Source organism: Spizellomyces punctatus (genome assembly GCF_000182565.1).
Source record: "Spizellomyces punctatus DAOM BR117 chromosome Unknown supercont1.1, whole genome shotgun sequence".
NCBI lineage: Eukaryota > Fungi > Chytridiomycota > Chytridiomycetes > Spizellomycetales > Spizellomycetaceae > Spizellomyces > Spizellomyces punctatus.
Window position 1 is genome coordinate 628,025 of NW_015971537.1, and position 26,628 is coordinate 654,652.

The window sequence follows — 26,628 nt, forward strand, 5'->3', positions numbered from 1 at the left end:
GTTAGGGTTAACGCTCACTGTAAGGTTACGTAACGCCCGCCGACGCGTAACTAACACCACTGCATTTCACCAAAAGATGGTGAAGTGTAAGAGACGTCAAGAATGCCAATTCTTCATAACGAGCCATTTGCACGAAGATACCATGCACCACTCATATCTACGGCCTCATTGCTCGGTGCGCTCGCAGCGATAGCAATCCTCATCCTCCCGTTTATCTTTGCCTATGTTTCTGGATGTGAGTGTCACGGCGGCCTGTTATGTCACAAGTGTCCATGTATTGACTATATGAATCATTACGATCAGCGTTCTGGTTGAAACAGAATTCATTTAGAGAGCAACCGCAAGTCATGTACAAGCACGAATTTATGCTGCTTCTCGAGGGTGTGGATAGAGTGTCCAACAATCCAGTCGCGGTTGTGTGGTCATCAAGTCCCCTGTATAACCAATTACACGAAAGAACTTCTAGAGTCGCAGCACTACAGGTACTTTCTGAATCTGAAACCTGGTTCGGATACTCCATTGTATTAACATGAACATTGGCATCGTAGACGTCGCAGATCGATGTGCAACGGGATGGAAAATATGACTACCTCACTTTCAGCGCATCAATTCCTCTATTACCGACCGAGGCAATAACGCACGTTCGGCTCGCACTTTTCTTTCAATACTCTCTTTCGGTATGTTCATCCATTTTGTAGAACTCGACATTAACGCTGATTGATAAACATACAGGAAAGGCTACGTCTCCAAATGCAATCAATGGCTCTATTCGACTCCTCAACAGCTTTGCCGGCTTCGTCTGTTTATGTCGATGGAGATTTGCGCTTAGTGCAACGAGAGTTGCTGAAACGATATGGAGATAATTCTGCCTACAATGTTCCCGTTGTGAATTTCACCAAAGCGTTTGGACCGGATCCTAATGCGTTAACGTGGAGTTCGATTATGGCGGGGTATGCGCGCCGAGATGGTGGGTACAAGTTTAGTATAGTATCAACTTCCATACAGGTCTTTTCCAAAATACTAACTTTCGAATCCAGTGCGCACTAACTTTGCGTATGAGACGCCCATCTGGACAACAGGCAGAGCACCAACAGAGCCATTTACCATATCCGGCCGGGTAGCATATTCGACCGACACGATCCAATACCTTCCCGGGGCATGGGAGGTACTGAAGAACGGGTGGATTCAGTATCTAGCGTATCTGATACTGGTTGGGGCGGTGATTAGCTGGATTTTGGGTTTTGCCTTCCGAAATCAGGTCGTTCGAACCGCGGTTCGGGTGGATCAGATGCCACGGTACGGAGGCTTCAAGGCTCATGCTTTTTAGCATGCGGTGTGATCATGGCAGTACTGAGACTGTGATAGGCTCAGCGTTGAGTGAGAGCAATTGTATTTAGATACAGTGATACATACAATGAGTAATATAAATTTCAAAATCCTAATGGCTACCATGCCAGAATTGCTTGCAATAGAAACCGAATAACATGCACAAACCCAGATAATACTATGAGGGACAATGTCAGCACACCGCAGAGAATCTTCAGGTGATCGAGAACAAGATTTTCCCCTGCTAATTCTTGAACTTGGAGAACACGATGTCGACCCACAATCTTTCCAGCAAAAGCAAGAGGAGGAGGGGACACAGGGTCGCTCAAATCCGGGAGAAGTATGGATTTGCCCACTGGTAATACTATTAGACGGGACGATACAAGCAACCAGTATGAACGTGAACGTACCGTTGGAGCAGTCAGTGACATCCAGCAGCGATAAATCTTTGCATCGTCGTATTAGTCTCGCTACGGTTGCGTGGGTCAAGCTCCAATTTCCCCGTAGATATATTGATGTGAGATAAGGGAAATAGATTGCAACAATCAATAAGTGACTGTTGTCTAATTTGGTATCGCTCAAATCTAAAACTTGGAGTGGAGGAGTTCCGGGATCAATTCCAACCGCCCCGTCCGTATCTGTTCCAGCGTTCGATCCTGTGACGTGAACATCATATAGGCTGAGCGCCAACGAAGCCGCACTGCACCCTGCAAGATTTAATTGACGTATTGGAAATATGGAACGCTTCTTGAACACGTAACACAGCTCCAGTGCTTCAACATCACTGAATGATAAATCCAGATTTTCCAACTGTCCGCAAAGATCCACGATGCTCATTAAACCAGCAACGTGCCTGCAGTGCGACAAGCTCAGCGACTTCAACGTCTTTGCGAATACAACCGCCACTTCGACCAGTAAGGTTGACTTTAAGGCGAAATCGTTTCCAAAGAGGTCTAAGCTTGTCAAGTTCGCATAATACAGGAAAGAAACGTGAAAGGGTGATGGCTTGTGATCGAACACGTGGGAATATCGTCTAAATCTCATCCGACGAGCTGACCGACGTTCGAAACGAGCGAGAAAGCCCGCGGTCATGCCTAGTTTGAGGTCCACTAGAGTAGGGCACTTTTGCGGTAGATCGACGGTTAATGCTACGGCCGATAGTCGTAGACAGCCTGATAGGTTCAAAGATTCAATATTAGGGGTGTACTGCAAGGTATGCGTTAATCTTCGATATCATCGCCACAGCCGCCAAATCACTCGATAATCATACCTCGATGATGGAATTGAATACCTCATCAGTTATGCAGCATGCACCAGCAAAACTCAAATGCTGAATATTACGCCCATACGATTGCAGAGTCATTTTCGATGCCGCAAAATCATGTAAGTCTTGGTCGTTTCTAATCTTTAGGGAACGGAACACCCGAGGACCTAGCATATGAGCCCACCGCGAGTTCAACAGTCGCAGTTGTCGCATTTCGTCGCTTGGTATGTACGGCCATACTATCATATCCAGCAATTCCATCGGAAGGCGGGAAGCGTAATCCGCCGGCGGTGCTGAACTACACCTTGCTGGAGGACTCTCATGATCGTCACAGGCGCATGCCATAATGATCCTCTGCCACATGCGGTTAGCGGTCCAGTATACACAAGTCCCCGCAAATGTCAATAAGGCAGTGGCAGACTTGCAAATGGCCACATCAATATCGTCAAAGGGAACTATGAAGCAGAAAACCAACGGTTAACAATACGTTATGGTCGCTCAGAAAAAGCGCACGCTCAAACGTCGACCTACATGCGAGCTTGAACCAGAAAACATTTACGAGATAGAGAGGATTCAAGCGGATCCGAGCATAGCGATGACTCAGAATCGTCATCAACAACGGGGCACCGAATAGCAGAAATGTCACTCGTGGACGGCGCCGCCGTCCTGATATCACCGCAACATCCACGCGGAGCTCTTTCGCTATATAGCTTGCTATAGTTTTGGTCAGTTCCCACACTAAGAGGCTGTTAGCTATGGATCTGACCATTAACAGAATCAATATGTACCGAAATAAATGGAGCAAACAACATTTGACAGCGCAACGAAGTCTAAGAATTGCTGAAGAAATATCGGAAAGTAGCTGGATCTATATCCACACTTCAGAATGATGAAATCACAGAGCCGCAAAACAGAGTTTATGCTTACACAGCACTGTAATAGAGCACAATGGCGCACGTCGGGAGAACTTTTCGTTGTTCGAAAGCGTCAATACCACTATACATGACACAGCATCAGAGGGACCAATACCTACAATTCATGAGGTATTCTATCGATGTGTCGTGAAACCTTCTACCGGACACTAGCGAGTCGAGGTTGGAGAGCCAGCTGAGGTTAATTGTCGCAGCAAGTGAGAGCTGCGAAACCATTGGTGACAGGATAGACGAGAGTTCATGCGGGTGATAGTATACAATGACATGCAGGATGCAGCTTTGGTGACGATGCGACGGCAGAAGTCAGTACGTGCATGAGGTGCTTTGTGGTGTCCGCGTGCTCATGTGCTCATGTGTGGCCGGCAAGATGCTGATATCTGTTTGTCCGTGCGTGACACAACATGAAACCGGTCCATTATGTAATCATGATGGTGGCACAGCGAATTCCAGACGTCGCTGAAAAGTAAAAACTCAAAAGGTATTGGGAGCCTCTAGTCTATCTGATATATTTGCAAGATCATGTCTAGAGCCCGTCCTTTGAACCCAAAGCCCATATTTGACGAGGAGCTAGTCCTTGAAGCATTCAGGAAAAACAAGATCAAAGAGTCCAATGCTGCTAAACTTTGGCGTTACCTTATACAGCAACCCGAGAAAACTATAGACGAGATTCCCGACTTCCCAAAAGCGGCGAGAAAGCTAATTGATGATGAGTTTGTGATAACGACGTCAAAAGTAATATCTCGCACCGATGCAAAGGATGGTAGTACGACAAAGCTACTGATAGAGCTACAGGACGGGCAGCGGGTGGAAAGTGTAATCATGCGTTATGGAGAGGTTGAACTGGACTGTTTTCCAGAAGAGGAGGAGAGAAGGAAGAGGCGACGGAGGGAAGGGAATGGAGAAGATGGAGAGGAAATACTGGAGTTTCGATCGAATAAACGAGCCACGTTGTGCGTTTCGTCTCAAGTAGGGTGTGCCATGGGGTGTACATTTTGTGCAACAGGAACGATGGGACTTCTTTCAAACTTGGCAGCTGGTGAGATTATCGAGCAGCTCTATCATGCGAACAAGATTGAGAAAATCCGAAATATAGGTTGGCGCAGTCATTTCTCTCCTTATGATGCTACAACTCATTTTATTGACGAATTCTCCTGATTAAGTGTTCATGGGTATGGGAGAGCCACTCGACAATTATAATGCAGTCATGGCAGCCGTCCGAGCCATGGTTGATACTGGCCGGTTTGGCCTTGCCCCTTCAAGGATATCTGTCTCGACCGTAGGAGTCGTACCTAGAATCCATAGTCTGATCAAGGATGCTCCCAACATAGGCCTGGCGCTTTCCTTGCATGCACCAAACCAGACCCTTCGCCAGCAAATTGTTCCTACCGCCAAAGCTTGGCATGTGGATAGAATACTTTCCGCTTGTGACGCGTTCATAGATCACCAGAACGGGTTGATCAAATCTACGAATCGGCGTCGCCATATTCTTGTTGAATATGTCTTAATCAGGGACGTCAATGACTCCCAAGAAACCGCCCACGAATTAGGCCAACTGCTGAAGGGGCGACATGTTCTCTTGAACGTCATTCCATATAATCCAACATCAGTACCGCATGATTACAAGACTCCGAATAGAGAAGACAGTCGTCGCTTCGTGGAGACGGTGCGGGAATACGGCGTTCATACTCTCTTGCGTCAAACCCTAGGAGCAGATGCAGCCAGTGCTTGCGGTCAGCTAGTCATTGATAATGGCGGACAAAAGACCAGCGGACAGTGTGGGGACGATAAGGGCACAGGAAATGGAGTCGCCGATCTGGAAGATTTGCTACAGAATACTGGAGCTGGTAAAAATGGAGTAAAAGTATCCATCAAGTATCGCAAGAAAGCCCCGTCACTCGCCACTCCTACTGGTGTGGAACGAAATCCTCTGGACACACTCCAATCTGGCACGGCAGCTCTTACCAAGAGAAGGTCACGGCTGAAGGTGGCAACATTGTGTGCTTTATGTATATTATTTGCTGTGGTGCTGGGTAGGGTAGTCCTAAGATCTCTGGGTTTGGCAACTGTATAGCATAGAAGATATATTTGCATTATTTCATTTGTAACATAGGCGTGGATAATGAGGGGATGTCTTCTGGAAAGGAGAATGGGATTTGGAATTACAGGAAGATTTACATAGTGCGGAGCCGATGGGTATTGGCACTAGTACATAGATTCCAACCAATTTAATCATAATTTTACTCGATTTAGACTCATGAACTGTGGTTTGATCCAAAAAATCCTATATAAGTCATCGTGCCCATTTTCCCAGGCTTTCGTCTTTTTCAGATATCATCAATGCCACAGATACAGATATCATCATGCCGCCAAAGAAAAAGCAAAAACTCGAAAAACTCGACAAACCCACCTTACATACCTGCAACAAAACTTCCTTTGCAAAAGCTTTCCTGCCAAACTACCACCAACGGCTTCTAGATTACATCGCCATCATCCATCAACTTGCCGACCACGCTTCCCACGCTCTCAAATTCTACATCCTATCTGCACCATCCTTCACCGTGAACGAGGAGACCATCGAAGCGATTCTCTATCTTCTCAACAAGGGGGAGGCTTGGCATCCAAGAAAGGAAGCAAAGAAGGCATGGCAGGATTGTTTGCTGCCATATGTTCAACAGTACTGCCAAATCGTCGGCTTCGTTCACCCAAATCTACGAGGCGAGCAGCAATCAGTCAATTACCTGACAGCGAGTATGATGATGAACCTAAAAGTCAACGTTCAAGAGCATTTCATGCAGATGCTCCTTCAGTATATCAATCTGCAGCTCGATGTGAAGAGACAGAAGCAACTGCCACTGAAAAGCGATGCACAGAAAGCTTTCTTTACTCGACTATGCTATTTGAAGTCAGTTTTCCTTTTCGAAACCATGCCAGAATCGCTGGATGACTTGAGCATTCTTGAAAATGAGATTTTTAGAAGAGATCTGGACACTTAACCTGCCATTTCCTGATCAAGACAAGCCACTTGCCTACCTCATTGCCATTGACGCGATGTCCTTCTTGCCTGCTTACTGTCGGTTGTCAAGCCTATATGAAAAGCATGGATTTCAACGGTTCAGTGCCATCCCACTTCGCTGCTCCCTCATCCAAAGCCATATTCGCATCGACACGGTCATTCTCTACGCCCACATCCTCTGCATCACCCGCCAAGGAGCAGAAGCTGTAGAGAAGGTCGATTTATGGTTGCGTGTCTGTAATCTGCGGAACAAGGCTTTTAGATCTCGCCGCGGTATGCAGTTTGAAGGCTCGATCACAACGGATGGAACCTCAGTGTCTGTATACCTAAAGCACCCAGAAGCAGACAAGTATGGAAAGCGCGGAGCGAGAAAGTCAGCAAAGAGTTTAGAGGACGAAGTTAAAGTGCAATACATGGAGAAAAACTTACCTGCTTGTCGAGCAGCAGAGAATGTCGTTGTTATCGACCCAAACAAGCGCAATATTCTCTACTGCCAAGACAACAGTGGTGTGACATTTCGCTACACCGCCAACCAGCGAGCCATGGAGACTGGAAGCCATCGATTTGCAAAAGAACGGCAGCAGATGAAGAAGGAAGCGGGAATTGACCTCATAGAATCATATATCCCTAGTCACAAGACAATGAACCTCATGGACTTCATGCGCTATCTCCTCGTTTGCCATCATGCAGATTCGGATTGTCGCAAGGAATTCTACTCCCACCCTGCCCACACGCGATGGAAATGGCACTCCTTCATCAATCAGCAGCAAAGTGAATCAAACCTCATATCCAACTTGTGCAACAAATACGGTGAAAACTTTACCATTGTGATGGGTGATTGGAGCGATGCCGGTCGAACTGCAAGATTTCAGACCTCATCAAAGACAAAAGGTTGGCGCACCCTCTTTAAGCGCAACAGGATCAACTGCTTCCTTCTTGACGAGTATAAAACCTCATCTGTCTGCCCTCACTGTTCCTCTGGCATTGAAAAAGGCTTCAAAACACGACCTCATTCAAGACCTTGGCGCCGTCGCGAAGGCAAGATTGAAAAAGTCCATGGATTGCTGGGTTGTACCAACCCTAACTGTCAGCAAGCCTGGACGATGCGCTACTGGAATCGAGATACACTGAGCACCTGCAACATGCTGATGATCGTGCAATCAATGTTGGATGGACATGGTAGATCAGAAGTGTTCAGCCTGTTCCAGCCGTAGCGTAGCGTAGATTAGTTTTTCCGAACCGGTTGTCGCCGGTTTATTCCCTGGTGCGGGTGCTAGTGCCAATACCCATTGGCTCCGCACTATTTTGAGTTACCCTTTTGGATTCACCGTACTTCATATGCTTTGGAGGCCAACTTTGGTGTCACGTGAATATACAAGCTCCGTATGTTGTTTGTTGCGACAATTTGGTAGATTCATAACTCATCGTTAGATCGACACCAATAATGGAACCTATAAACAGCGTGGAGTCAGTAGACGATCCCTACCTGTTATACCCCGAACTTGCCATCGCCACACCTCCAACCTCACGCATTAGACGGCTTGTCGCTTACGACTGGGCAAACGGCTTTGTTAGCCCATTCAGAGAAACCCCAACCGACGTATGCACGTCATTGGCAGAATACCTCCGCCTTCACTCTCTAGTTTCTGCTAGAGATAGCTTGTTGGACTTGGGATGCGGGAATGGAGCTTTGCTTTTTGGTGTGGTGAAAGCTCTTGGCCCTGTGGCGACCTCTTGTTCCCTGGTGGGTCTGGATCTCGACCTAACGTTGGTTGAGGAAGCTGCCAAAACAGCGACAGGGGATGCGATTATACGCAATCAACGAGTTCAGTTGTTTGTGGGAGATATTGTGAGCCGCAATCCTGTTTCTCAGGTGCATCCACGTTTGAGATCAAACATCGATGGCATCTCCATGGTGTCGACAACAACCACTGTTGATACCCTCCTAGATGATGCTTCAGTAATACTGCTATATCTATTACCAGAAGCAATAGGAAAGCTTTTGCCGAGTCTTCGTCATCAAATCCATCTTGGCAAGTTGGTTGTAAGCATTAAATGGCCATTAACATCTCCGGATTTGGATCTCTCCGAGTTCCTCTGCACACATCAGGATGGATATCTGGTTTACAGACGTAGCATTAAGGCTTAAGCATTTACATCGCGTATGTACATCACAAGCAATCCAACACACGCATTCTCCGGGGTCTCAATGCAGACGGTTCTCGACATTCACCCCACACTCTGCATACTCCTGCTTCGAGATCCACAGTTGATGGAAGGTCCCTAACGAAGCAAGAATGGAGCCGCCAATCCACGGACTGAAGCGCCGTTCTGATGTTTGTCCAGCAGCCTGGATTTTCGTTTTAAACTATGTGGTGCAACAGTGATTAGTTTCGTCCGTTTGCTTATAGCAAAAAGAAAGGCCAACCTACCCCTGGTGCCGATGATAGGAGTTCGTAATGTACGCGATCTGCAAACCCGGGGAGGAGCGTATTTGCACCCGTCAGCACTACATTAGGATATAGCTGTGTTCGGAGATCTGGGTCGCAAGAATTTATGCTATTTTGAATTAGCTGGGTAACGCTCAACGGTTGCGGGATGGCTGTATCTGAGGGTTGTTTGGGGTCCTAGTAACAAATGGCAATACCACGTTAGACAGCTAGATATACTGGTTACGAAAAAATGCTTTGCAACTGACCTGCAACATGAACTTCGGAGTAAAAAGAGATTCTGTAATTTTGAAACGTTCTATTCCGAAAGAATTATTGTAGCCATCAGGGAATTCAAAGTTCTTCACCGGTCTCTGCGATAACGTCCTAAGAAGTATGAGTCAGATAACGTTTTTGGTACAGACAGATCAAACCCACAACATACTTTTCATCAAATTGGAACTCTGACACATGACAAACAGTCTCCTTAAACTCGTCAATCGCTCGCTAAAAGGTGGATGAATAAAATCGTCCAGAATGACGATCAGCGACACGTAGGCAAGCATACCTCAACAGCCAGATTATGGTAACTCGGTGCCGTATTTGGCCTGTCTCGTAGGTCATACCGCGCGGGTTGTCCTGCATCCACCGCAGACTTCTTTGAGACAAGATATTGAGGAGTTACAGTTATGCCCATTTCTTTGAGGTATAGCTGTGCTTGATTTGAAATGAAATTTCCGGCAAAAGGCTGTTTCTGGATTGCTACATTTACCCCCCATCGGTTAGCCTGTGGTTGCGCACCCAACTCTCGGTATTCGTCTCACCTTTTTTTAGCACAAATCCATCAACCACTGGTACAGCACTCGTCATAGAGCCCCCAGAGTCTAACACAAGCGCAGTGGAGCGACCAGCTGCGAATCTGTAATTAAATCAGCTTCGCTGCAGAGAGCACGAAAATGCGAAGACCATCTTCACCTACGCCGAAAGGACAGCACTCCGTGCAAGATAGAAGCATGGAACGTCATACTTCTCAAATGCTAACTCAATTAGCTTTTCGCGTGATTCTCTAGGATTCCATGACGGCTCGCTCAAGAGAAGGGGATGTTCGCTGGATTCAACTCGCAGACGTGAAAACGCATGATCCCAAAGCGTCTCATATACGTCCCAATCCTCCACTATGCACATTAATAAGTTGCGTTCAGAATTTGTGCCAAGAAGTAGAATTTAAAGGCTGGACTCTGAAGTACCGACCTACACCCTCTTTAAGCGGATTCTTGAGTTCCATGTTTTCCCTCCAGCAATAGATCTCGGTTTCCCCAACGTATCGCTTCGGCTTCCTTCGCTTAGATACAGTCTTTCGGGTCTCCCCGTTTGCATCGGTCATTTCCACATCTCCATTTTCCCCTATAAGTCCACCGCTATCTTCCCCTGCTGGCTCATCTACATCCATGGCTTCTACTCCACCATCACCAGGAATTCCGACCCAAGAGGGGTAGACAGCCTTTGGAGTATCTTCGCCTGCATACCCAACTTTACTTGTTGACGAGCCAATATCAAATACGAGGGCTGAGACTTCGTCTAATTGACATCACGCGCGCCAGAGGGCAACTGTTTAACGAAGTGCGCGCTTTCGCGTTTTCTCAACAACGTAAAACATACTGACCTCCACCATATGTTGCCGTTGTCATTTTCGCTCTAAGAACAAAACGTTGGCGAAGTCGAAGCGTGAAAGGCAGTCCCACGGACAGACCAAATGGCGGACCAAATGGATGGAGGACCTGGGACGTTGGACATTGTTGCCATAGGAATCTCACGTGTTAACCGCGATAGACCCCACGAGAAAGCGTTGACAGTTAACATCATGATAATCAAATGGTGCGCCTAGTTGTCACCGAAAAAATACGATCGGCCATTGAGCTGGCCTTGTTGGAAGAAGCACTGGATACTTCGCTTGCAGAGAAGCTGAAGCCCTATTCTCAGAGATCGCGTAGTGAAAACCGGCCAGATGCGGAAGATCCTGATACAATATCCCACGAGTTGCTTAACGAAGTCTCAAAAGCTCTGCTACACCAGAGAGCGGACGATGGTGCGCTAGTTCTCGTTAAGATACTTCCTCGATGGGCAAGCGGTGCTGATATTTGCTGATAGATAGACAGGACTTCTACTTTCACGAATTGGTAAAGGGAAGTGAAGTCTACATGGACAAACCTAAGCCGAGGGTCAAGGTATGAGATGCGTGGATTTATCCTCTTTCAGTTTGCGGATATCAGATCTCTCATGAGTATTACTCGACAGAGTCCCGAGCTTATTCAGCTACTGGACGCCATTCGCGCAGATCTTGCCAACAAGGAGTATGCCGAGATGGTTCGCGGTGTGTCCTTAAACCGAGAAGTTCAACCTTTAGTGCCTATTGGCGGCGAGCTTCGGAATGCTTTCCGGCAGATTTCTTCCGTAATCAATGTGCTATTCTCCATAGCGGCTACCTTTGCAGCCGTCTTCTGGGTGTCAGGAACCGTTACTAGAGACGTTGGCATGGTACGGCACTAAATTCATATATCACAAACGTTTTTCATGCCCTAATGTCATTCTTTTGCTACAGAGAACGCTCATTGGTCTTTTCGGGGCACTGCTTGTGGCGATAGCCGAGGGATGGTTCTTTGCACGGGATTGGCTGTTTGACGAACCGCCCAATCCATCCGCCAAGCAGACCCGGCAGCTGAATCTGCCCATTCAGCTGAAAGAGCCCTCGTACCCCAATAGCTGATAGGGACGCAGCCACTATTTGTATATATTCGAAGTTTGTCGCGCTCAAATGTCAGATTTAGCGACGAATGTGACTAGAGTGCAATTGAATACCTTTTAAATACAAATGTACATACAAATATCGATAATCTTCTGGAAGATCATGACGGCAAGGGCACAGCCAAAGCGACTAAGGTTTGCCCATCATCTGCTTTTACCGGACCAGCAGAAAATTGTGGCATATATACGCGCCTAAAGCGTCCTGTGCGGTTGGGCGTACTACAGTGACGCACATATCCTGACATGAACAGGATCGAGCCTGCTCGCATATTGATTGTGATAGCAGACGGGTTAGAGTGCGCCAGATATCGCGCTGCTTTCCCAGTATGCAGATAATTGTACGTTTGAAGGTCGTCCTCTTTCTGCTTGGCTGTATCGGAAGGCGGTACGACTGGGCAGTACGGCTCGACTTTCACGGTGCCATTATGCTAGTGAATGTCCTACATGAGACTTTTTCTCCTTCAAATATCCATTCAACTCACCTCCGAAACGTCATCTAACGCAATCCAGCATGCGATGGTTGGAACCGACCGACTTACATCTGACATAAACTGGGAATCCTGATATATTGAGGTGCCGAGCCAATGAGCCAGAAATGACATTTGTTTGAATATGAAGTTTTCCAACCTGATGCCATTGGAAGGCTGACTGAGGTCCAGCATGCGGAGGTTTAATAATGTACTGCTCATTAAACTGAGGGGTGACGAACATGTAGGATTAGTCATTGGACGAGGTGAAAGGTACTGTTTGCTGGGCACCTGCCAAGCACAAGTCTTGGGTGGGAGGTAGCAACAACCGTGCATACGGTGCCACCGAGCTTGAGATGATCGAAGCAGCAGGTCCGGAAGCTTCGGTTACCAGACTCCGTCTGCGCTGATATACGTCGTACATCGTCCGTGCAGCGTGCTCCAGATTATGTACCGGTTCCACCTTAAGGGATTCCGATATCAGAGTGACTCCTGCGGCCTAATATCATTAGTCGCGCACATACAATGCATCCTAGATCCTCAACAACATCTTCCTCGAGATCATTAAAAAGGGCGTCACATTCTTTTTGAAGAGCTTTCAGATGGTTGCTTGAAAGCGCTGAGGATGGGTGGTTGGTGGAGAAGGTTGGGTGTTCCTATCATCATCTCCACTGGACCTACCATCCAATACTATTAGGTATCCTGATTCATGAAAACGGGTTATTTCAGCTTCAGTCAAGAGAGCCATGAGGGTGTCAGTGACATTATCGAAAATTCCATTTGCTTGCTTCCTGCATCGTTGGCGAAAGGTCCGCGCTTGTGGCCGAGGTGGCGCATGTGGCACAACGATCTTACCCAACCACCTTAAGTTCAAGTGTTGCTGGCCTGTGTTCAGCGTTTCCGACCATCCTTCAGTCCATTTGCTGTCCGTAGAAAGAGAAGTCAAGACATGATTAAAGGGTTTGGAAGCTTAACTGGAGCAGCTCAACGTGTTGTGTCTGCTTCGTTGGTCAAACCGTGTTTGACCAACTCCTTTCGGCGTATGTTGAGCACGTCAGTACAAGAGTGCTTTATAGAGCGTTTAGATGGAAAGGATACAGGTTGGTCTCGCTTTCCCGTAATAGTGTTTATTTTGATTGTTCAAATATTATCTTCTTGATTTGAGGCATTTCTGTGCTGAATTTTAACCGTCCCGCCGCGAAAAACGCATTGGGCCGTGTGTTTATGAAGCAGTTTCAGGATGCTCTCGATGAGATGCGCTTTGATGAGTAAGTATCATTCAAAGGAAATATTATGGATGGTCATTTAACGGCCCCAAATACGTCCTGGATATAGCCAAGTTCGGGTTGTGATAGTCCGAAGCTTGGTCAACAAGGTGTTTTGTGCCGGTGCGGACTTGAAAGTACGGTGATAGTAACTTAAGCTGTTGTTGAGGCCCTCCTCCGTATTTACTTCTTTCTGAACGTCGCAGGAGCGGGCTACCATGACACCTCCTGAGGTTGCAGGATTTGTGTACGGACTGAGAACTGCGTTTGGAAATCTTGAGGTGAAATGACATGTTCCCGCTAGTTTTTGAATTTGGCTGAGGCTTGGCATTGAATGCAAACTAGTCATTACCTGTCCCTACCATTGCAGCGATTGACGGAGCTGCTCTCGGTGGTGGGCTGGAGGTTGCTCTATCTACGGACATTCGGGTTGCAGGTATCAATCAGTGCGAACCTCCCGGTGACTGCTACACCATAGCTCATATTTTTCTTTCAATCCAGGGGCTGGAGCCAAATTGGGGCTACCTGAAACAAGGCTTGCGATTATTCCAGGGTTGGTTCGTTTTATCCTGTGATTCGCTTTCTCGCTGATGGTGACAGGCTCAACTGGTGTTGCAGAGCTGGGGGCACTCAGCGGCTTCCCAGACTTATCGGCATCCCAAAGGCGAAGGAATTGATATTCACAGCTCGGACGCTGAACTCGGAAGAAGCGGAGAAAATTGGTAGGGAGACGTCCTCAGAAGTCAACTCAGAATGATTTGTCTTCTCACACGGTCTTTGCAGGGCTGGTAAACCATGCTACCGCCGGATCGGCGTACAACAAGGCTTTGGAGCTCGCTCGTCAGATCCTTGACAAAGGTGAGTTCGCAAGTGGTTCCCTTCGATGTCCTCAGCTGATGGCAACATAAACTGCTACACCTCGCGAAATAAATAAAGGTCCGGTGGCTATCAAAATGGCGAAGCTCGCGATTGACAAGGGTTCTCAAGTGGATATGTAAGGCTTGATCAAAAATTTCTTGGTGAATCACTCTAACGATCATACAAGATCCTCCGGCCTAGCATTTGAGCAGACCTGTTATGCGCAAGTTATTCCCACAGAAGATCGTCTTGAAGGTACTATTCACCTGCAATGTTACATAGTTTACGTTGTAGCTGATCGTCCCCGTCCAGGACTGGCTGCGTTCAGAGAAAAGCGGGATCCTATCTACAAAGGTCGATGAATCTGGGCGCCAAGGCACGGCAAGCGAGCAAGTCCACTATTCTAGAATCTCAATGGCTCTTATCGAATCCGAGAAGTGCATGATCGCTGATCGAAAGCGCTCAGAGTTGTAATATCCCAACCCATTGATCGGTCTTCACTTCAAACCACTCATTTCCGGGCCGATCATAACGATACTGGTCATGAGAGGCAATCTTTATATTGGCTACTGTTGCCGTAAAGCCCCCAAAATGGAACGTGAAAACTTTACATCCCTGAGCACTCTGAGTGCTGCACAAGGTTACTGACACCACAACCAGTTGATAAAGTATTGCGACAGTTTCCAAAATTGCCCACATCACGAAACTCTATTAATATCAACAGCGAAACTCGTCCTAGTGTGGGGAAACCAGGTATGTCCTATGGACAATTTTCATTTCTATATATGCATGACGGGACGAAGCCGATAATCGTCGATTTCAGTCATGTACGTGGTGCGGCCACTGATAGTCACTGCAAGAGATTCCACAACCAAGATTAATCAAGACCAGGGTCGTCTCTGCCAACCAATATGTAGTCGCAACTTGCAATCTGTTCTTCTGGCAATTAAACGCCAAGAACACGTTGCGGTACGAACCCTTTCCAGTGAAATAGCTCATTTCTTTCCGGCTGCTTCTGCTGCCATTTTTGCTGCTTTTGCTGCTTGCTTTTCTTGAAGCATTTTCTTGTCGCTACCAAGTAAACGGTCAGGAATAAGAAATGAAAGAAAAGTAAAGTTAGAAAGCTTACTGTTCTTTCCGCTGGGCATGCGTCATATCATCCTTTCGCACACCCTTCCCTGAATCCCCAGCCTTCTTTGCCGCCTTTGCGCGGGCAAGTTCTCGTTGGTTGCCACCTTTGTAAAGAACGGTCAGTGCACCAGTGCAGCATTCCGAGGTAGTTCCCAAGAAGAGAGACTCACGAGCCATTCCACAGTAGTGAGGATGAGAAAACCTATGGCGAGGGTCGGGAAGCTTGGAGGAAACGCCGGGGACTGGCCGCGATGTACAAAAATGCTGAGATCGTCCGGTAATGGTTGGAGCAAATCTCACAGAAACGCCTAGAAACCCTAAATTTGCTTACCTAAGCAAATGCTCACAATGGTTACTTCCCACGCTCCCATGCAAGTCTGGGATCGCATCTACTTTCCCACGTTTTGCAACTATCATGCCGAGGTCGACTAAATCTACAGTACTCTTGGGGCATCAGCGCAAAAAGCCATGTCGCTCTCCGTCAAGCATATCGCGCTTGCCACAAGCCGATAAGAAAGGAACAGTGCCAACCAGGAAGACTGGGCATATAAGCACAGTGAGAGCTGGGAGCCGCTCTGGTACATCTATAGGTGTGACTACCCCAGCAGATTATCGGACATTGGGTAGGACGACAGATGAAGAGGTAACGCGTTTAAATCTTGGGCTCATAGCGACGAAGTAGTGAAATCCTTTGGCGAACAGAAGAATTCTATCGCCAACATCTATGACGAAGAGTGCCGGAATGTTCAGCCTGATGCTCTCTCCCAGTCGCCAACTCGGAAGACGAGTTCATCAAGTATATGACAATTGTAAAATTGACCATCCGTGTTCCTTTACCCTAAACTTCATTATGTGCCCGATATAACATTACAGACGGTTTGTTACCCGATTCGACGACTCTTTTGGAATGCTTCGACATGGACATCACTTATGGGCCAGCAAGTATCTCGTGTATGTACTGCCGCTTTTTACCCGCGGCTGAAGACTTACATGTATCCAGTGCGTTGGCATTTCGCGATTGGACCGGTGGCGTCGTGCAGAGAAATTCGGTTTGATGCCTCCAAGATTGATTTTCGAAATTCTGACGATGCATCATCATGATGTTGTATCAATGACATCCTTGTTCGAGAAACGAGTGTGAAACGTTCATATAGGATGGTCCAAATCGGACCAGGCAGAGTTTTCGGAACGCGAACGTGGTGTTACTATTACTAGGTCGTTAGATGCGGTTACCTATAAGTTACATGTTGCATAGAGAAACTTCCATATCTGAGTCGCCTATTCCATTAGGCAGTAAATTGCAATACCCTATTGTTCTAGTCTGTATACAAAGAGATCATAGTCTATTTACACGTATCAACAGCCAATTCTGTCAAATCTCACTGCCATTCCATTTAACAAATCGCGCGTCGATGACCTCCAGGTCCAATTGTAGGAAGCCACCTTTCAGGGCCGGAGCGGCCTCACCACCTTCTTCTCCCACTTCCGAAGACAACGTTGTGATCAATGAGAATCTCGGGGCACTTTCTTCCTCGCCCGAGCTAGTGTGGCGTTCCGTGACAGGAGATTCGACAGGTTTTCGGTACGGTAGCAAGTGCATCAAGTCACTAACATTTATAAAAGGGACGGCGTGTCCGTCCTTACCGTCAGCACCATACTCTACTCCATGATCAGCAGGAACGTGCAGGAATTGCTGGGTGCTGCTTTCATCGTCCAGGTACGCACTACTTTCCATCAATAACCTTTTGCCAACTGCGCGCCCCAACGTATGTTTTCTTCTCGACACTTTGGTGGCAGCAACTTCTTCACGGAACAACGCGTGCAACTTCGCGAGCTCACTGCGTGACAGTTTGGAAAGACCCAGCTCTGCAGACAGCATCCCCAAGAGATCAGCAAATCGGTGATTTAACGGGAGAGAGACGGAGGTTTCAACACGCGGTGCGACAGGGATGTGAGATAGTGGGACAAGGCCAGATTCGCTTCGAACAATAGCGGCCGGAGCCGAAGGTGGAAGGTACAAAACACTCGGAGCCGCATCTATGAGATGTATCCCTTTACTGCTACTCGGCACGCTGGCAACATCGGAGAAAACCTTCCCGGTGATATGCCCTCCGAAATGCGCAGAGGGGGAGAGGAAACCGGGTATGAGGATTAAAGCAAACGAGAAAAAAAATGCCTAGGAGATGGAGTATGAGGTTTGAAATTTGTGTTATACTGGATCAAAAGCTCGGTTAAAGCTTACCATAAAAACAGCTCCAATAGCCTTCCTGCCACCATCCTCAAACGGCCCTATCGATTCTAGTATGCGACGTGACAATACTCCTCCTTCGAAATCAGAGCATCGTGCGCACAGATTTGATAATTTTCCTCTCAGGTTCATGTTCTCTTCTGTCAACGCCTTATTTCGCATTCCCAAATCGGCGATTTTTGCCTTCAGTTCAGCATTTTCATTGGAAAGCTTCTCCGCATAGGTTTCCAGCATCTGTTGCTGCTCTCGTTTTCGCTTCCGCGATTCCAGCGCAGCCGCTCTGTTCTTTATCAACCGCTGCGTACGCTTATCTGCTGGGGTCAGATGATGATTGAGATCAGGAAACGCGGTGGCGGGTGGGGACGGTTGGTGGAACGCTGTCGTGGCCGGACCATTTTGATGGTTATTTCCAGGTTTTGGCACCGGCAATTTCGGTAGTATCAATGGCCCCACGGCTATCGGCTTTGCTTCTACTTCATCCGTTTTGATGTAAACTAGTGGCTGGCTTTCATGTTCTTCTTTCTCCACCTTCTGTTCGCCAGACACAGAACAGTTTACAAACTTCCAAGATACTGAGTTATCAGAGCCGGTCACAGCGGGTATGGGTATATCGACGAGGCTGTCAGGGGACTTCAGACATGGAGTAAATTCTTGCAGCAACGGTGGTGGTGGAGATAACAGGTTTGCTAGTTGGGCCTGTGGATGAGAACCAGTTGGTATAAGCAAACCATAACGCAAAGGTAACTCCGCTAAGCCCAACTCCACCTCATCAAAGTCTAGTCTCCAGTTGGGGGTAGGTGAGGCCACAGAAGATGCAGACGAAGGCGACGACGGTGTGAAGCCGCATATCTCGCTCCTTGGACTTTTCGGGGATGTCAGGCAAGCAGCGGACAGATATTTAACTGTATTGTCGGCACAATGTTCTTTCTGATCGCTGCCTAAATTCTGAGGTTCCTGTCCTTCCAAGACATCTTCGTTTAAGAAAGATCGAAAGAGCTCGTCGTCCGCAGCAGGGCAGAAAGTAAGCTCCGCTTCCATGTTACGAGAAGAGATATTGCAGCAGTATTAAGCGCAAAGGAACGATAAGGATGTGACGCTATCAGAGAATGTCAATGTTCAAATATTATGGTTAGATCTTTCATGAACCTTCCTCAACGACTGTCCTTCACACTTGAACAGATCCCCAAACAGCAGCGCCAAACAGTCTCAGCCTGTCCACGTGACGGCACCCTGTTCTGTGTGTCACGAGCGTCCCAGCGCCATTTCATTATACATTCGCACTGTATGGAATATAAGATACATTATATTATAATAAAATAGATCTGGTAGCATCAATCGTCCTCCGCCTCCTCTTCTTGTCGTCGTTTAGCTATGTCCGCAAAATGCGTGGGATACTGTGTACCGACTTTGGTTCGAAGGGCTCTAATCGGCACTTACTTCAGATTGCTAGAGCAGCGTTATCCTTAAGCATAAGTCGCTGTACCTTATTCTCTTGAAAATAATGTCCAAGTCCCCTTTCATGTCTCGGAGTAGTCGTGTGTGGTTTTCCAGATTCTTAGCACATTGAGCATAGCGTACGGCAGAGAAGTCGTTAAACTTCGTAAGACTGTGATTGGTGCTTTGCAAGGTTTGCAACCTTTGAGGGGATAAGAATGTGAGAGAACTATCAGCGCGCACTTCGTATTAGAAACACACGCCGTACGTTTCTCCCTGACATTCCAAGATCTTCGACATGGTTGCGTCGTCCACCATGTCGCAAAGCATGCTGGTCAACTTTTTCGGTCCAGAAGGAGCAGAGTTCTCCAGGATGCTGCTCGAGCTTGACCCCGATCGGGTCATGCATGTGTCCAGCCGAGGCGGATTTGCAGTTGTTTGTTCAAGTGGCGAGTCCATTCTGAAGACCTAACGTTGATTATCCCAGCACGATTCGATCGTGGCTGCGCGTCTTTCCTGACACTGGCTGACGCAGCAAAAAGTAGTTTCAGCAATGTCGCGACGACGAGTAGGAATACACGGCCTGCAGCAACAAGCCCGCACAAATGCCGAATTCCAAAGAGCGGGAGAGGCACTTGCACACCAACAGCTAGAACAGGTGAGATGTTGCAGCATTGCCAAAGAAATCTCCCTTTTCCTTGCACTCAGACATCCATTATTAGCTGAAAACGCAGCTGTCAGTGTTCAAAACAAATCTAGAGGACTTTGCTCGCAAATACCGAAAAGATATCAAGCGTGACCCAAAGTTTCGGATGCATTTTCAGCGAATGTGCACGAATATTGGCATTGACCCACTCGCTTGTATGTGACCACGTCGACACTTGAGTTTTTTGCACACGCAGCTCTCTGTGATATGCTAATTAACTTTCCATATTAGCAAATAAAGGGTTCTGGTCGGAACTTTTAGGTGTTGGAGACTTCTACTATGAATTGGGTGTACAGATCGCCGAAATATGTATCGCTACGCGTGAACGGAACGGCGGGCTCATTGATATCACTGATCTTAAGCGCCTTCTGGAGAGACTACGTGGGCGCAATGCGCAGGAAATTAGCGAGTATGATGTGCGTTATGGTGATTCTCCTTCTCTCTCTGTTAATCGCTTGTGTGTTGGCGGTTTAGGGACGACATCGTCCGCAGCATCAAAAATCTCAAACCGCTGGGGAATGGGTTTGATGTAGTGCAAATTGGATCTCGAAAGCTCGTACAATCCGTCCCAAGAGAGCTGAACGTTGACTTCTCCACTGTACTGAATTTGGCGCAAGTTGTCGGATTTACAACTATTCGGGAAGTCACTTCTAAGCTGAACTGGGATGCGGATCGGTCTCAAAGGGTTTTGGTACGTCATGGTCTTACAACGGGCCTATGTCAAGACTCGTATCTGATTGCTTTTCTACAGGACGACTTACTGAAAGACGGTATATGTTGGATTGATATGCAAACAGAGCCGGCGGAGTACTGGGTCGCAGGATTCTTCGCGGATTCATGAGAATGGGTTCCCTGCAATGTATATATTTATCTTGTATACCATACAGCTAGCTACTACTTGGTCAGCATTTTCTGGCATATTGGAAAGCTTTGAGTCGTACAGAGGGCCATCTTTCGACAAGTTCTATTCACTGGACAACAATTTAAATGACATTCATGTATGATGACAAATCTGATCATTCATCAGTTGTACATCCCATTGATGCATTATTTACCTATGTAAGAAAGACTCATTAGGAACCCATTCTGTCCAACCTTCGCATGCAAAGAACTCACGTTCTTAATGAACTTATACAGGGTCCCCTTGGTGGCCTTGTAGGGTGGTGCCGACCATGACTTCCGCCGGTTTTCAAACTCGGCTTCAGAAACGTTTACGGAAATGGATTTAGAGTTTGCGTCGATGGAGATGATATCTCCGTCGCGAATGTGAGCAATGGGACCTCCGACCTGAGCTTCAGGGGTGATGTGGCCAATGATGAAGCCCTGTGCAAGGATGCATAAGCCAGGTGAACCAGACCATGAGAATAGCACGTCCGGCTCTTACGTGGCTTCCACCAGAGAATCGTCCGTCCGTCAAAAGGGCAACATCTTTGCCCAATCCCGCACCCATTACCGCACTGGTTGGAGTCACTTTAAGCAGGAAGAAGATTCAGGCGAATTTACGACTAATATGAATTTAGTTGTTTGTTCCTTACACATTTCGGGCATGCCAGGACCCCCTTTAGGGCCCTCATATCGGATGACGACGACGTCCCCCTTTCCAATTTTCTTGTTCTCTAAGGCAGCAAGCATATCCTCCTCGCAGTCAAAGACCTTGGCAGGCCCCTCAAAGGCTATCCCTTCTTTACCAGTGATCTTCGCTACCGAACCTTCCGGAGCTAAGTTACCCTTCAAAATCTGGATGTGACCAGTTGATTTGATAGGTTTGGACAGAGGGCGGATGATTTCTTGGCCAGGTTTAAGCCCGGGAAGGTCCTTCAAGTTCTCTGCTAACGTCTTTCCGGTCACCGTAAGACAGTCACCGTTCAATAATCCCTCTTCAAGAAGGTACTTCATCACTGCGGGAATGCCACCGATTTCGTGAAGGTCCGCGAATACATACTTTCCACTAGGGTAAATTGAAGTAAGCCAACTGTCACATAAAACAGTCGACGAGCATTGACATATACCTAGGTTTCAAGTCAGCAATCAAAGGAACACGGTCGCTAACAGCCTGGAAGTCATCGATGGTGAGGGTCACGCCGAGCGCACGGGCGATAGCAATGAAATGCAAGACAACATTTGTCGAGCCTGGTCAATCAAAGGAATAGCTTGAGTATATCTACCAAAGTAAACACCGAAGGGTTTCCTCATACCCCCAAGCGCCATTGTGAGCACCATTGCGTTTTCGAACGCTTCTCGAGTCATGATGTCCTTCGGAGTGATGTTGTTCTCAAGCAGGTATTTGATTGCCTCGCCCGCTCTGACGCATTCCTCCATTTTCTGAGGGTGTTCCGCAGGTGTGGATGAACTGTACGGTAAACTCATACCCATTGCCTCGATTGCGCTAGACACTTCAATTCAAATGGCAATGAGCAGTGGAAATACTTCGAATCACAACAAATGCTTCCTTACTGGAATTAGCTGTGTACATGCCCCCGCAGGCGCCTGCACCCGGGCAAGAATGTCTTACGACATCAATTCGTTCCTCCTCTGTCACACGGCCGGCAATATACTCTCCATAGACCTGGAACGCGGATACGATATCCAAGGGTTCGCCACCGCATGATTTCCCAGCTTTTATCGAACCGCCGTAGACAATAAGGGATGGACGGTTTAAGCGAGCCAATGCAATGAGACATCCCGGCATGTTTTTGTCGCACCCTTATGATAATTTATATGCTTTGAGTACCATATCCCTTCCAATAAAAAATCCACATAATTCGTACCAGGGATGGATATATTGCCATCGTACCACTGCGCAGCCATCACCGTTTCGATGGAGTCTGCAATTATCTCTCTTGATTGAAGAGAATAACTCATTCCCTCCGTACCCATGCTAATACCGTCACTGACGCCGATTGTGTTGAACCGATATCCGACCAGCCCCGCCTTTTTGACACCTTCCTTAACTTTACCGGCGAGATCAAGAAGGTGCATGTTGCACGGGTTCCCTTCATACCATCTGCATATCAAGCTCTTGCGTTGAGTTGTTGGCTGCTCACGTTTCCATAAACGAGCTCAGTAAACTTACACGCTAGAAATTCCAACTTGGGGCAAGTTGAGGTCTTCGGGCGTCAGTCCTGTAGCGTGCACTGTTGTCCCACGACGTTAAAAAGGGAATGCCTGTTCCATCGTACAACAGCGTCGGCAAGGTGGACTTACACATAGCCTGCGAAGCACCCTGTGATTTTGGTTGTGTAATCCTCGCACTGTATCGGTTTGGGGCGGTGTCATTTGCTGGACTTGCATAACGGCGCACAAGGGCTGGAAGACTGTGATGTAAGGGAGAATAAGCATCAAAAACGGCCATTGCAGGACCAATAAGCCCTTTACCTTCGTACGCATGCCGTCCGTTTTCTGGCAGCAGACGCTGACGTCAGCGCTCGAGCACTGCATGTGGATATTTGAAGCTGCATGTTTTCTTAAGCCAGTGTAGATTCCCAACTCTGACCTTTTAACAACAACGGGCTTGAAGCCTTGAAGGGGGACTATCAGACTAAGCAATAGATCTTTTCTGATAATCTTCTGAATGAGTCACAAGAGTCATCCAACCGACACGTGGGCGCAGCACTTGGTTCTTCAAGCGCCCGTTGAACTGACTGCGAGCATTTCTGCAAGGGTACTTTCTGTTGCCCCATTTCCTATTGCTCAGATAACTGCCATGGACTCTGTTTCCAACGACTGAATATGAGGAAACTGGCATTAGGTGGAATTTTCGTCAGGTACCATACATTGCCGTGCTGTAATGTTACCATGTCAACAGTGAGTCCTACATCTGGTGAATACTGCCGAAGAGCCTGCTGTTGGCTGTTGCTTATTGTACAATGATGGATCGACGGCAACATGGTCGTTTTGGGTCTTTTGTTCGAAGGAGAATTGTCGCTCCCTTCAAGGCTGCCCTACGTGGTATGGTATGCAAGTTACGCTGTGGATTTTGTATCTGCGCCTGTTCCTCAATCTTCCTTGACGATGCCAAACAGCCGGCATGTCCCCCGACAAGCTGTCGCTGACAATAACGCTAGCGGTTGTATGTGGTCTCTTCCCTGTCCTCGGGGTTACCTCACTACTCTGCCTAGCTGCTGCGTGGCGTTTCGGCTTGAACACACCGGTTATGCAAGCTATCAACCTTCTCCTTACTCCTGCTGATGTCGCTTTGTACGCTGGCTGATATGTCTTTCGTGCTCTTGGGTCTTAACTCACTTACCCATAAACCAGGTCACTTCCATTTATGCGCTTTGGGGAACGTATCTTGCACCGAGATCCTCTCCCACTTTCTCCCGCGGACCTTATTGCTCATTTGAAGCAAGTTGGATTTTGGAGTGGGGCGTCTACCATTATCACTGGCCTTGGGTGCGCGATATTGGGCTGGGCAGTCGCCATGGGGCCTGTAGGAACCGTTATCTATTACGCCTTGCGACCTATCGTCCGGAAAATTATGCTGAAAAAGGACGCAGCAGCTGAATTGGAAGATCCATTGCTGCGGGCAAGACATCGGTCGAGTCCGGGCGTCGATGATTGACGAGCTACGCATGAGTTAGTTTTCGCCTTTGCATCTAGGGCTTTGAGTATGCACTAGCATTTTGAGACCAGTAGTACACATTATATCCGGCGATGTCCAGCGAGCTAACAACATAAAATTATATCACTCCAATTCGCTGTCAGGAATTACGCTTTCCTCTTGCGTGTAAATGTTGCTTGCCTTTATAGATTGGTAAGTTGCTGCCATCAGCAACTATTGGAAAGGTTTACCTACCATTTGCCACACTTGCACAATGTTGTCTTCGGCCACACTGCACATCACCCATGGTTCATTGGGGTTCCAGCTGAAGTCGGCAATCTTATTCGTGTGACCGCCATGAATAAACTGAACGAATAGGTCAGCACAGATTGTAACTGCAGCCCGAGAGTCGCACTTACGAGAAGCTCCGGTGGTCCATCCTCCATATCTTCCGGTGATTGCTCCTCCCCAATCCGACTAAGGTCCCAAATGTTCAATCTTCGATCTCCGCTAGAACTGGCCAGGATGGTCTCGTTGAACGGGGACCACTGCAATTGCAAAATTTCTTCCTGATGGCCTTCAAACACATGTAAATTACGCTTGAGATTCCTCAGATCCCAGAGGGCAACAGTCTGAGGTAAAACGCTTAGCGGACCGGTGACGTGGACAAGAATAAGATACACGGCGAGCTACCTTATCCGCGGAACCTGTTGCCAGAAGATGCTCGTTCTTTGGACTGAATGCTACGCAATTGACCTCAGCAGTGTGTGCATCCACACTGTATGTCGGCTTGTGTACAGATGCATTCCGGGTATCCCAGCTAACTAATGGTGTCAGTTTGGAGATAGTAGAGTATAGCAGCGAATACTTACATCATCAACTTCTTGTCATCACCAACTGATGCAAAGATTGGTTCAATCAGCTCGGACCATGCCACATCCTGAATAATAAATATGAGCAGCGCTTCAAAAAGCAGAATGTTCAGGAAGCTGCTAACCTCCACCCATGCTGTGTGAGCAGTATAGGTTCGCTTCGGGGACATCGTCTTCCGCTCCTTGGTATAGCCAGTAATGTCCCACTCGCAGATCGTTGTGTCCTCTGAACCGGTTATCAGAATGCCCTCCTTGCGAGGATGCCACGACATTCCATAGCTATAGAAGTTGTGATCAGCATCCTACATGCCTCCCGTTTGGAACGAGATTGAACGATATATACTCACCCTTCTTTGGTATGACCAAGGAGCTTGATCTCAGGGCTACAGACTCCATCGGGGTTTGGGGTAGATGTGTGGCGAGTTCGATCAAAGACATATACAGGGCCCATTACCGTTCGCGTTGCAATGATATTTGGATTTGCAGGCATGTATCGCGCTCTAATCGTGGTAATCATGTTCATATCGGTGTGACAAGCCGCTAAGCAACTTGTACCAAAATATACCTATTAACCTCCCCATCGTGGTTGATCTTTTGAATAATGGTAATTCGACACTCTTGACCACCGTATCCGCCGGCCTCTGCTCGCATGCATTAATTACGAGCGTCACCTTGCAAAAAGCAAAACCAAGACAAGCTTTGATGCCATACCTCCTCTCTCTTCGTCATACTTTCGTGTATCCGTTTCCACATTATCATTAGGCAGTTGGACTTGAGCAATTTGCAAATAATTTTGCTCTGAATCCGATGTATGCGTTCCCATAATTAGGCGCTGCAGAGTATAATCCTTGCCCTCTGGCCTTTACGCCCTTGTCAGTGGGTATTGAAGATAGGAAAACTATACACAATCCTTACCGTTCGATGTCCGGAAGCCATTGAACCGTAAGAGTAGGCCATTCCAAGGCATGGGTTATTACCGTGCTGCGAAGAGCCAAACAATCAGTCGTTCAATAATCATAACTACCTGCTGGGAAACTTTCAAAGATTACTCACTCATAGAGGAATGGACTATTTTTCTTCCATATCTTGTATTCTTCATTGATAATCTTCTCCTCAACGATCTGCTTCTCCTCTTCTTGTCTTGACGACGCTCCTACAATTAAAATCCACGATTGGTATCTTCAGTCTGAACGTAACAGTTCCCACTTGCTTCAACAGAAACACACCATCACCGGGGCCTGGCTGCGTCATTGCAAGTGTCCGCTTAAATGGAATTCACAACTTGAATGATGGGAAGTTGAAGTACAAGGAGGTTGGAGCCAATGGAACATGCCAATTTAA

General features: G+C 47.4%; 16 protein-coding genes across 18 annotated transcripts; 8 read left to right on the plus strand and 8 right to left on the minus strand.

Moving 5' to 3' along the window:
- The first annotated feature begins 68 nt into the window (after nt 1-68).
- SPPG_00242 (uncharacterized protein) lies at nt 69-1,440 on the plus strand. The gene is made up of 5 exons (XM_016748574.1): nt 69-235; nt 304-482; nt 549-677; nt 733-967; nt 1,038-1,440. Exons 1-5 carry the CDS (start codon nt 103-105, stop codon nt 1,325-1,327), a joined length of 966 nt encoding a protein of 321 aa, XP_016612553.1. The 5' UTR covers nt 69-102; the 3' UTR covers nt 1,328-1,440.
- Nucleotides 1,362-3,895, minus strand: SPPG_00243 (uncharacterized protein). Its single transcript, XM_016748575.1, has 7 exons — nt 3,624-3,895; nt 3,518-3,557; nt 3,379-3,458; nt 3,122-3,328; nt 2,597-3,045; nt 1,737-2,532; nt 1,362-1,681 (listed from the first exon to the last, which is right to left on the minus strand). Exons 1-7 carry the CDS (start codon nt 3,736-3,738, stop codon nt 1,446-1,448), a joined length of 1,923 nt encoding a protein of 640 aa, XP_016612554.1. The 5' UTR covers nt 3,739-3,895; the 3' UTR covers nt 1,362-1,445.
- A 121-nt stretch (nt 3,896-4,016) lies between these two features.
- SPPG_00244 (23S rRNA methyltransferase) lies at nt 4,017-5,777 on the plus strand. Its single transcript, XM_016748576.1, has 2 exons — nt 4,017-4,615; nt 4,683-5,777. Exons 1-2 carry the CDS (start codon nt 4,042-4,044, stop codon nt 5,591-5,593), a joined length of 1,485 nt encoding a protein of 494 aa, XP_016612555.1. The 5' UTR covers nt 4,017-4,041; the 3' UTR covers nt 5,594-5,777.
- A 793-nt stretch (nt 5,778-6,570) lies between these two features.
- Nucleotides 6,571-7,749, plus strand: SPPG_00246 (uncharacterized protein; the record flags this gene model as incomplete). Its single annotated transcript, XM_016748577.1, has 1 exon — nt 6,571-7,749. The coding sequence occupies one exon, from the start codon at nt 6,571-6,573 to the stop codon at nt 7,747-7,749; it is 1,179 nt and encodes a 392-aa protein (XP_016612556.1).
- A 230-nt stretch (nt 7,750-7,979) lies between these two features.
- Nucleotides 7,980-8,684, plus strand: SPPG_00247 (uncharacterized protein; the record flags this gene model as incomplete). Its single annotated transcript, XM_016748578.1, has 1 exon — nt 7,980-8,684. One exon carries the CDS (start codon nt 7,980-7,982, stop codon nt 8,682-8,684), a length of 705 nt encoding a protein of 234 aa, XP_016612557.1.
- SPPG_00248 (uncharacterized protein) lies at nt 8,654-10,652 on the minus strand (the record flags this gene model as incomplete). Its single annotated transcript, XM_016748579.1, has 9 exons — nt 8,654-8,903; nt 8,968-9,162; nt 9,234-9,351; nt 9,410-9,471; nt 9,533-9,726; nt 9,789-9,883; nt 9,944-10,139; nt 10,216-10,542; nt 10,628-10,652. The coding sequence occupies 9 exons, from the start codon at nt 10,650-10,652 to the stop codon at nt 8,742-8,744; spliced, it is 1,374 nt and encodes a 457-aa protein (XP_016612558.1). The 3' UTR covers nt 8,654-8,741.
- Nucleotides 10,653-10,815: 163 nt separating this feature from the next.
- SPPG_00249 (uncharacterized protein) lies at nt 10,816-11,866 on the plus strand. Its single transcript, XM_016748580.1, has 4 exons — nt 10,816-11,050; nt 11,113-11,189; nt 11,260-11,499; nt 11,564-11,866. Exons 1-4 carry the CDS (start codon nt 10,837-10,839, stop codon nt 11,726-11,728), a joined length of 696 nt encoding a protein of 231 aa, XP_016612559.1. The 5' UTR covers nt 10,816-10,836; the 3' UTR covers nt 11,729-11,866.
- On the minus strand, nt 11,722-13,141 carry SPPG_00250 (uncharacterized protein; the record flags this gene model as incomplete). The annotated part of the gene is made up of 7 exons (XM_016748581.1): nt 11,722-12,194; nt 12,249-12,326; nt 12,394-12,459; nt 12,529-12,696; nt 12,758-12,852; nt 12,915-13,024; nt 13,089-13,141. 7 exons carry the CDS (start codon nt 13,139-13,141, stop codon nt 11,868-11,870), a joined length of 897 nt encoding a protein of 298 aa, XP_016612560.1. The 3' UTR covers nt 11,722-11,867.
- SPPG_00251 (uncharacterized protein) lies at nt 13,127-15,099 on the plus strand. Its single transcript, XM_016748582.1, has 11 exons — nt 13,127-13,333; nt 13,399-13,501; nt 13,569-13,635; nt 13,705-13,779; nt 13,844-13,934; nt 14,000-14,051; nt 14,117-14,220; nt 14,282-14,356; nt 14,435-14,492; nt 14,544-14,611; nt 14,669-15,099. The coding sequence occupies exons 1-11, from the start codon at nt 13,183-13,185 to the stop codon at nt 14,716-14,718; spliced, it is 894 nt and encodes a 297-aa protein (XP_016612561.1). The 5' UTR covers nt 13,127-13,182; the 3' UTR covers nt 14,719-15,099.
- Nucleotides 15,003-15,758, minus strand: SPPG_08823 (the record flags this gene model as incomplete). 2 transcript variants are annotated; one of them, XM_016756962.1, is made up of 4 exons in its annotated part: nt 15,003-15,209; nt 15,334-15,427; nt 15,486-15,591; nt 15,658-15,758. In XM_016756962.1, the coding sequence occupies 3 exons, from the start codon at nt 15,662-15,664 to the stop codon at nt 15,352-15,354; spliced, it is 189 nt and encodes a 62-aa protein (XP_016612562.1). In that variant the 3' UTR covers nt 15,003-15,209; nt 15,334-15,351. The 2 variants fall into 2 exon arrangements, with proteins under 2 accessions (XP_016612562.1, XP_016612563.1); XM_016756961.1 differs by having other exon boundaries at nt 15,187-15,427; nt 15,486-15,664.
- Nucleotides 15,759-16,667: 909 nt separating this feature from the next.
- SPPG_00253 (uncharacterized protein) lies at nt 16,668-18,899 on the minus strand. Its single transcript, XM_016748583.1, has 3 exons — nt 18,501-18,899; nt 17,730-18,431; nt 16,668-17,663 (listed from the first exon to the last, which is right to left on the minus strand). The coding sequence occupies exons 1-3, from the start codon at nt 18,771-18,773 to the stop codon at nt 16,860-16,862; spliced, it is 1,779 nt and encodes a 592-aa protein (XP_016612564.1). The 5' UTR covers nt 18,774-18,899; the 3' UTR covers nt 16,668-16,859.
- Nucleotides 18,900-18,972: 73 nt separating this feature from the next.
- On the minus strand, nt 18,973-19,696 carry SPPG_00254 (uncharacterized protein). Its single transcript, XM_016748584.1, has 3 exons — nt 19,438-19,696; nt 19,219-19,371; nt 18,973-19,157 (listed from the first exon to the last, which is right to left on the minus strand). The coding sequence occupies exons 1-3, from the start codon at nt 19,626-19,628 to the stop codon at nt 19,067-19,069; spliced, it is 435 nt and encodes a 144-aa protein (XP_016612565.1). The 5' UTR covers nt 19,629-19,696; the 3' UTR covers nt 18,973-19,066.
- A 9-nt stretch (nt 19,697-19,705) lies between these two features.
- Nucleotides 19,706-20,886, plus strand: SPPG_00255 (ESCRT-II subunit protein SNF8). The gene is made up of 5 exons (XM_016748585.1): nt 19,706-19,827; nt 19,892-20,030; nt 20,107-20,284; nt 20,350-20,566; nt 20,627-20,886. The coding sequence occupies exons 1-5, from the start codon at nt 19,723-19,725 to the stop codon at nt 20,714-20,716; spliced, it is 729 nt and encodes a 242-aa protein (XP_016612566.1). The 5' UTR covers nt 19,706-19,722; the 3' UTR covers nt 20,717-20,886.
- On the minus strand, nt 20,703-23,402 carry SPPG_00256 (dihydroxy-acid dehydratase). Its single transcript, XM_016748586.1, has 11 exons — nt 23,251-23,402; nt 23,080-23,189; nt 22,949-23,009; nt 22,644-22,879; nt 22,330-22,578; nt 22,071-22,268; nt 21,885-22,005; nt 21,411-21,823; nt 21,260-21,345; nt 20,992-21,198; nt 20,703-20,930 (listed from the first exon to the last, which is right to left on the minus strand). The coding sequence occupies exons 1-11, from the start codon at nt 23,331-23,333 to the stop codon at nt 20,892-20,894; spliced, it is 1,803 nt and encodes a 600-aa protein (XP_016612567.1). The 5' UTR covers nt 23,334-23,402; the 3' UTR covers nt 20,703-20,891.
- A 127-nt stretch (nt 23,403-23,529) lies between these two features.
- Nucleotides 23,530-24,671, plus strand: SPPG_00257. Of its 2 annotated transcripts, none has more exons than XM_016748587.1 (3): nt 23,530-23,828; nt 23,898-24,072; nt 24,133-24,671. In XM_016748587.1, the coding sequence occupies exons 2-3, from the start codon at nt 23,903-23,905 to the stop codon at nt 24,434-24,436; spliced, it is 474 nt and encodes a 157-aa protein (XP_016612568.1). In that variant the 5' UTR covers nt 23,530-23,828; nt 23,898-23,902; the 3' UTR covers nt 24,437-24,671. The 2 variants fall into 2 exon arrangements, with proteins under 2 accessions (XP_016612568.1, XP_016612569.1); XM_016748588.1 differs by having other exon boundaries at nt 23,530-23,823.
- SPPG_00258 (uncharacterized protein) lies at nt 24,397-26,591 on the minus strand. Its single transcript, XM_016748589.1, has 12 exons — nt 26,514-26,591; nt 26,341-26,440; nt 26,203-26,268; nt 25,999-26,147; nt 25,853-25,928; nt 25,635-25,787; nt 25,413-25,566; nt 25,288-25,355; nt 25,109-25,235; nt 24,835-25,047; nt 24,671-24,781; nt 24,397-24,616 (listed from the first exon to the last, which is right to left on the minus strand). The coding sequence occupies exons 1-12, from the start codon at nt 26,536-26,538 to the stop codon at nt 24,560-24,562; spliced, it is 1,299 nt and encodes a 432-aa protein (XP_016612570.1). The 5' UTR covers nt 26,539-26,591; the 3' UTR covers nt 24,397-24,559.
- Between the last annotated feature and the right edge of the window lie 37 nt (nt 26,592-26,628).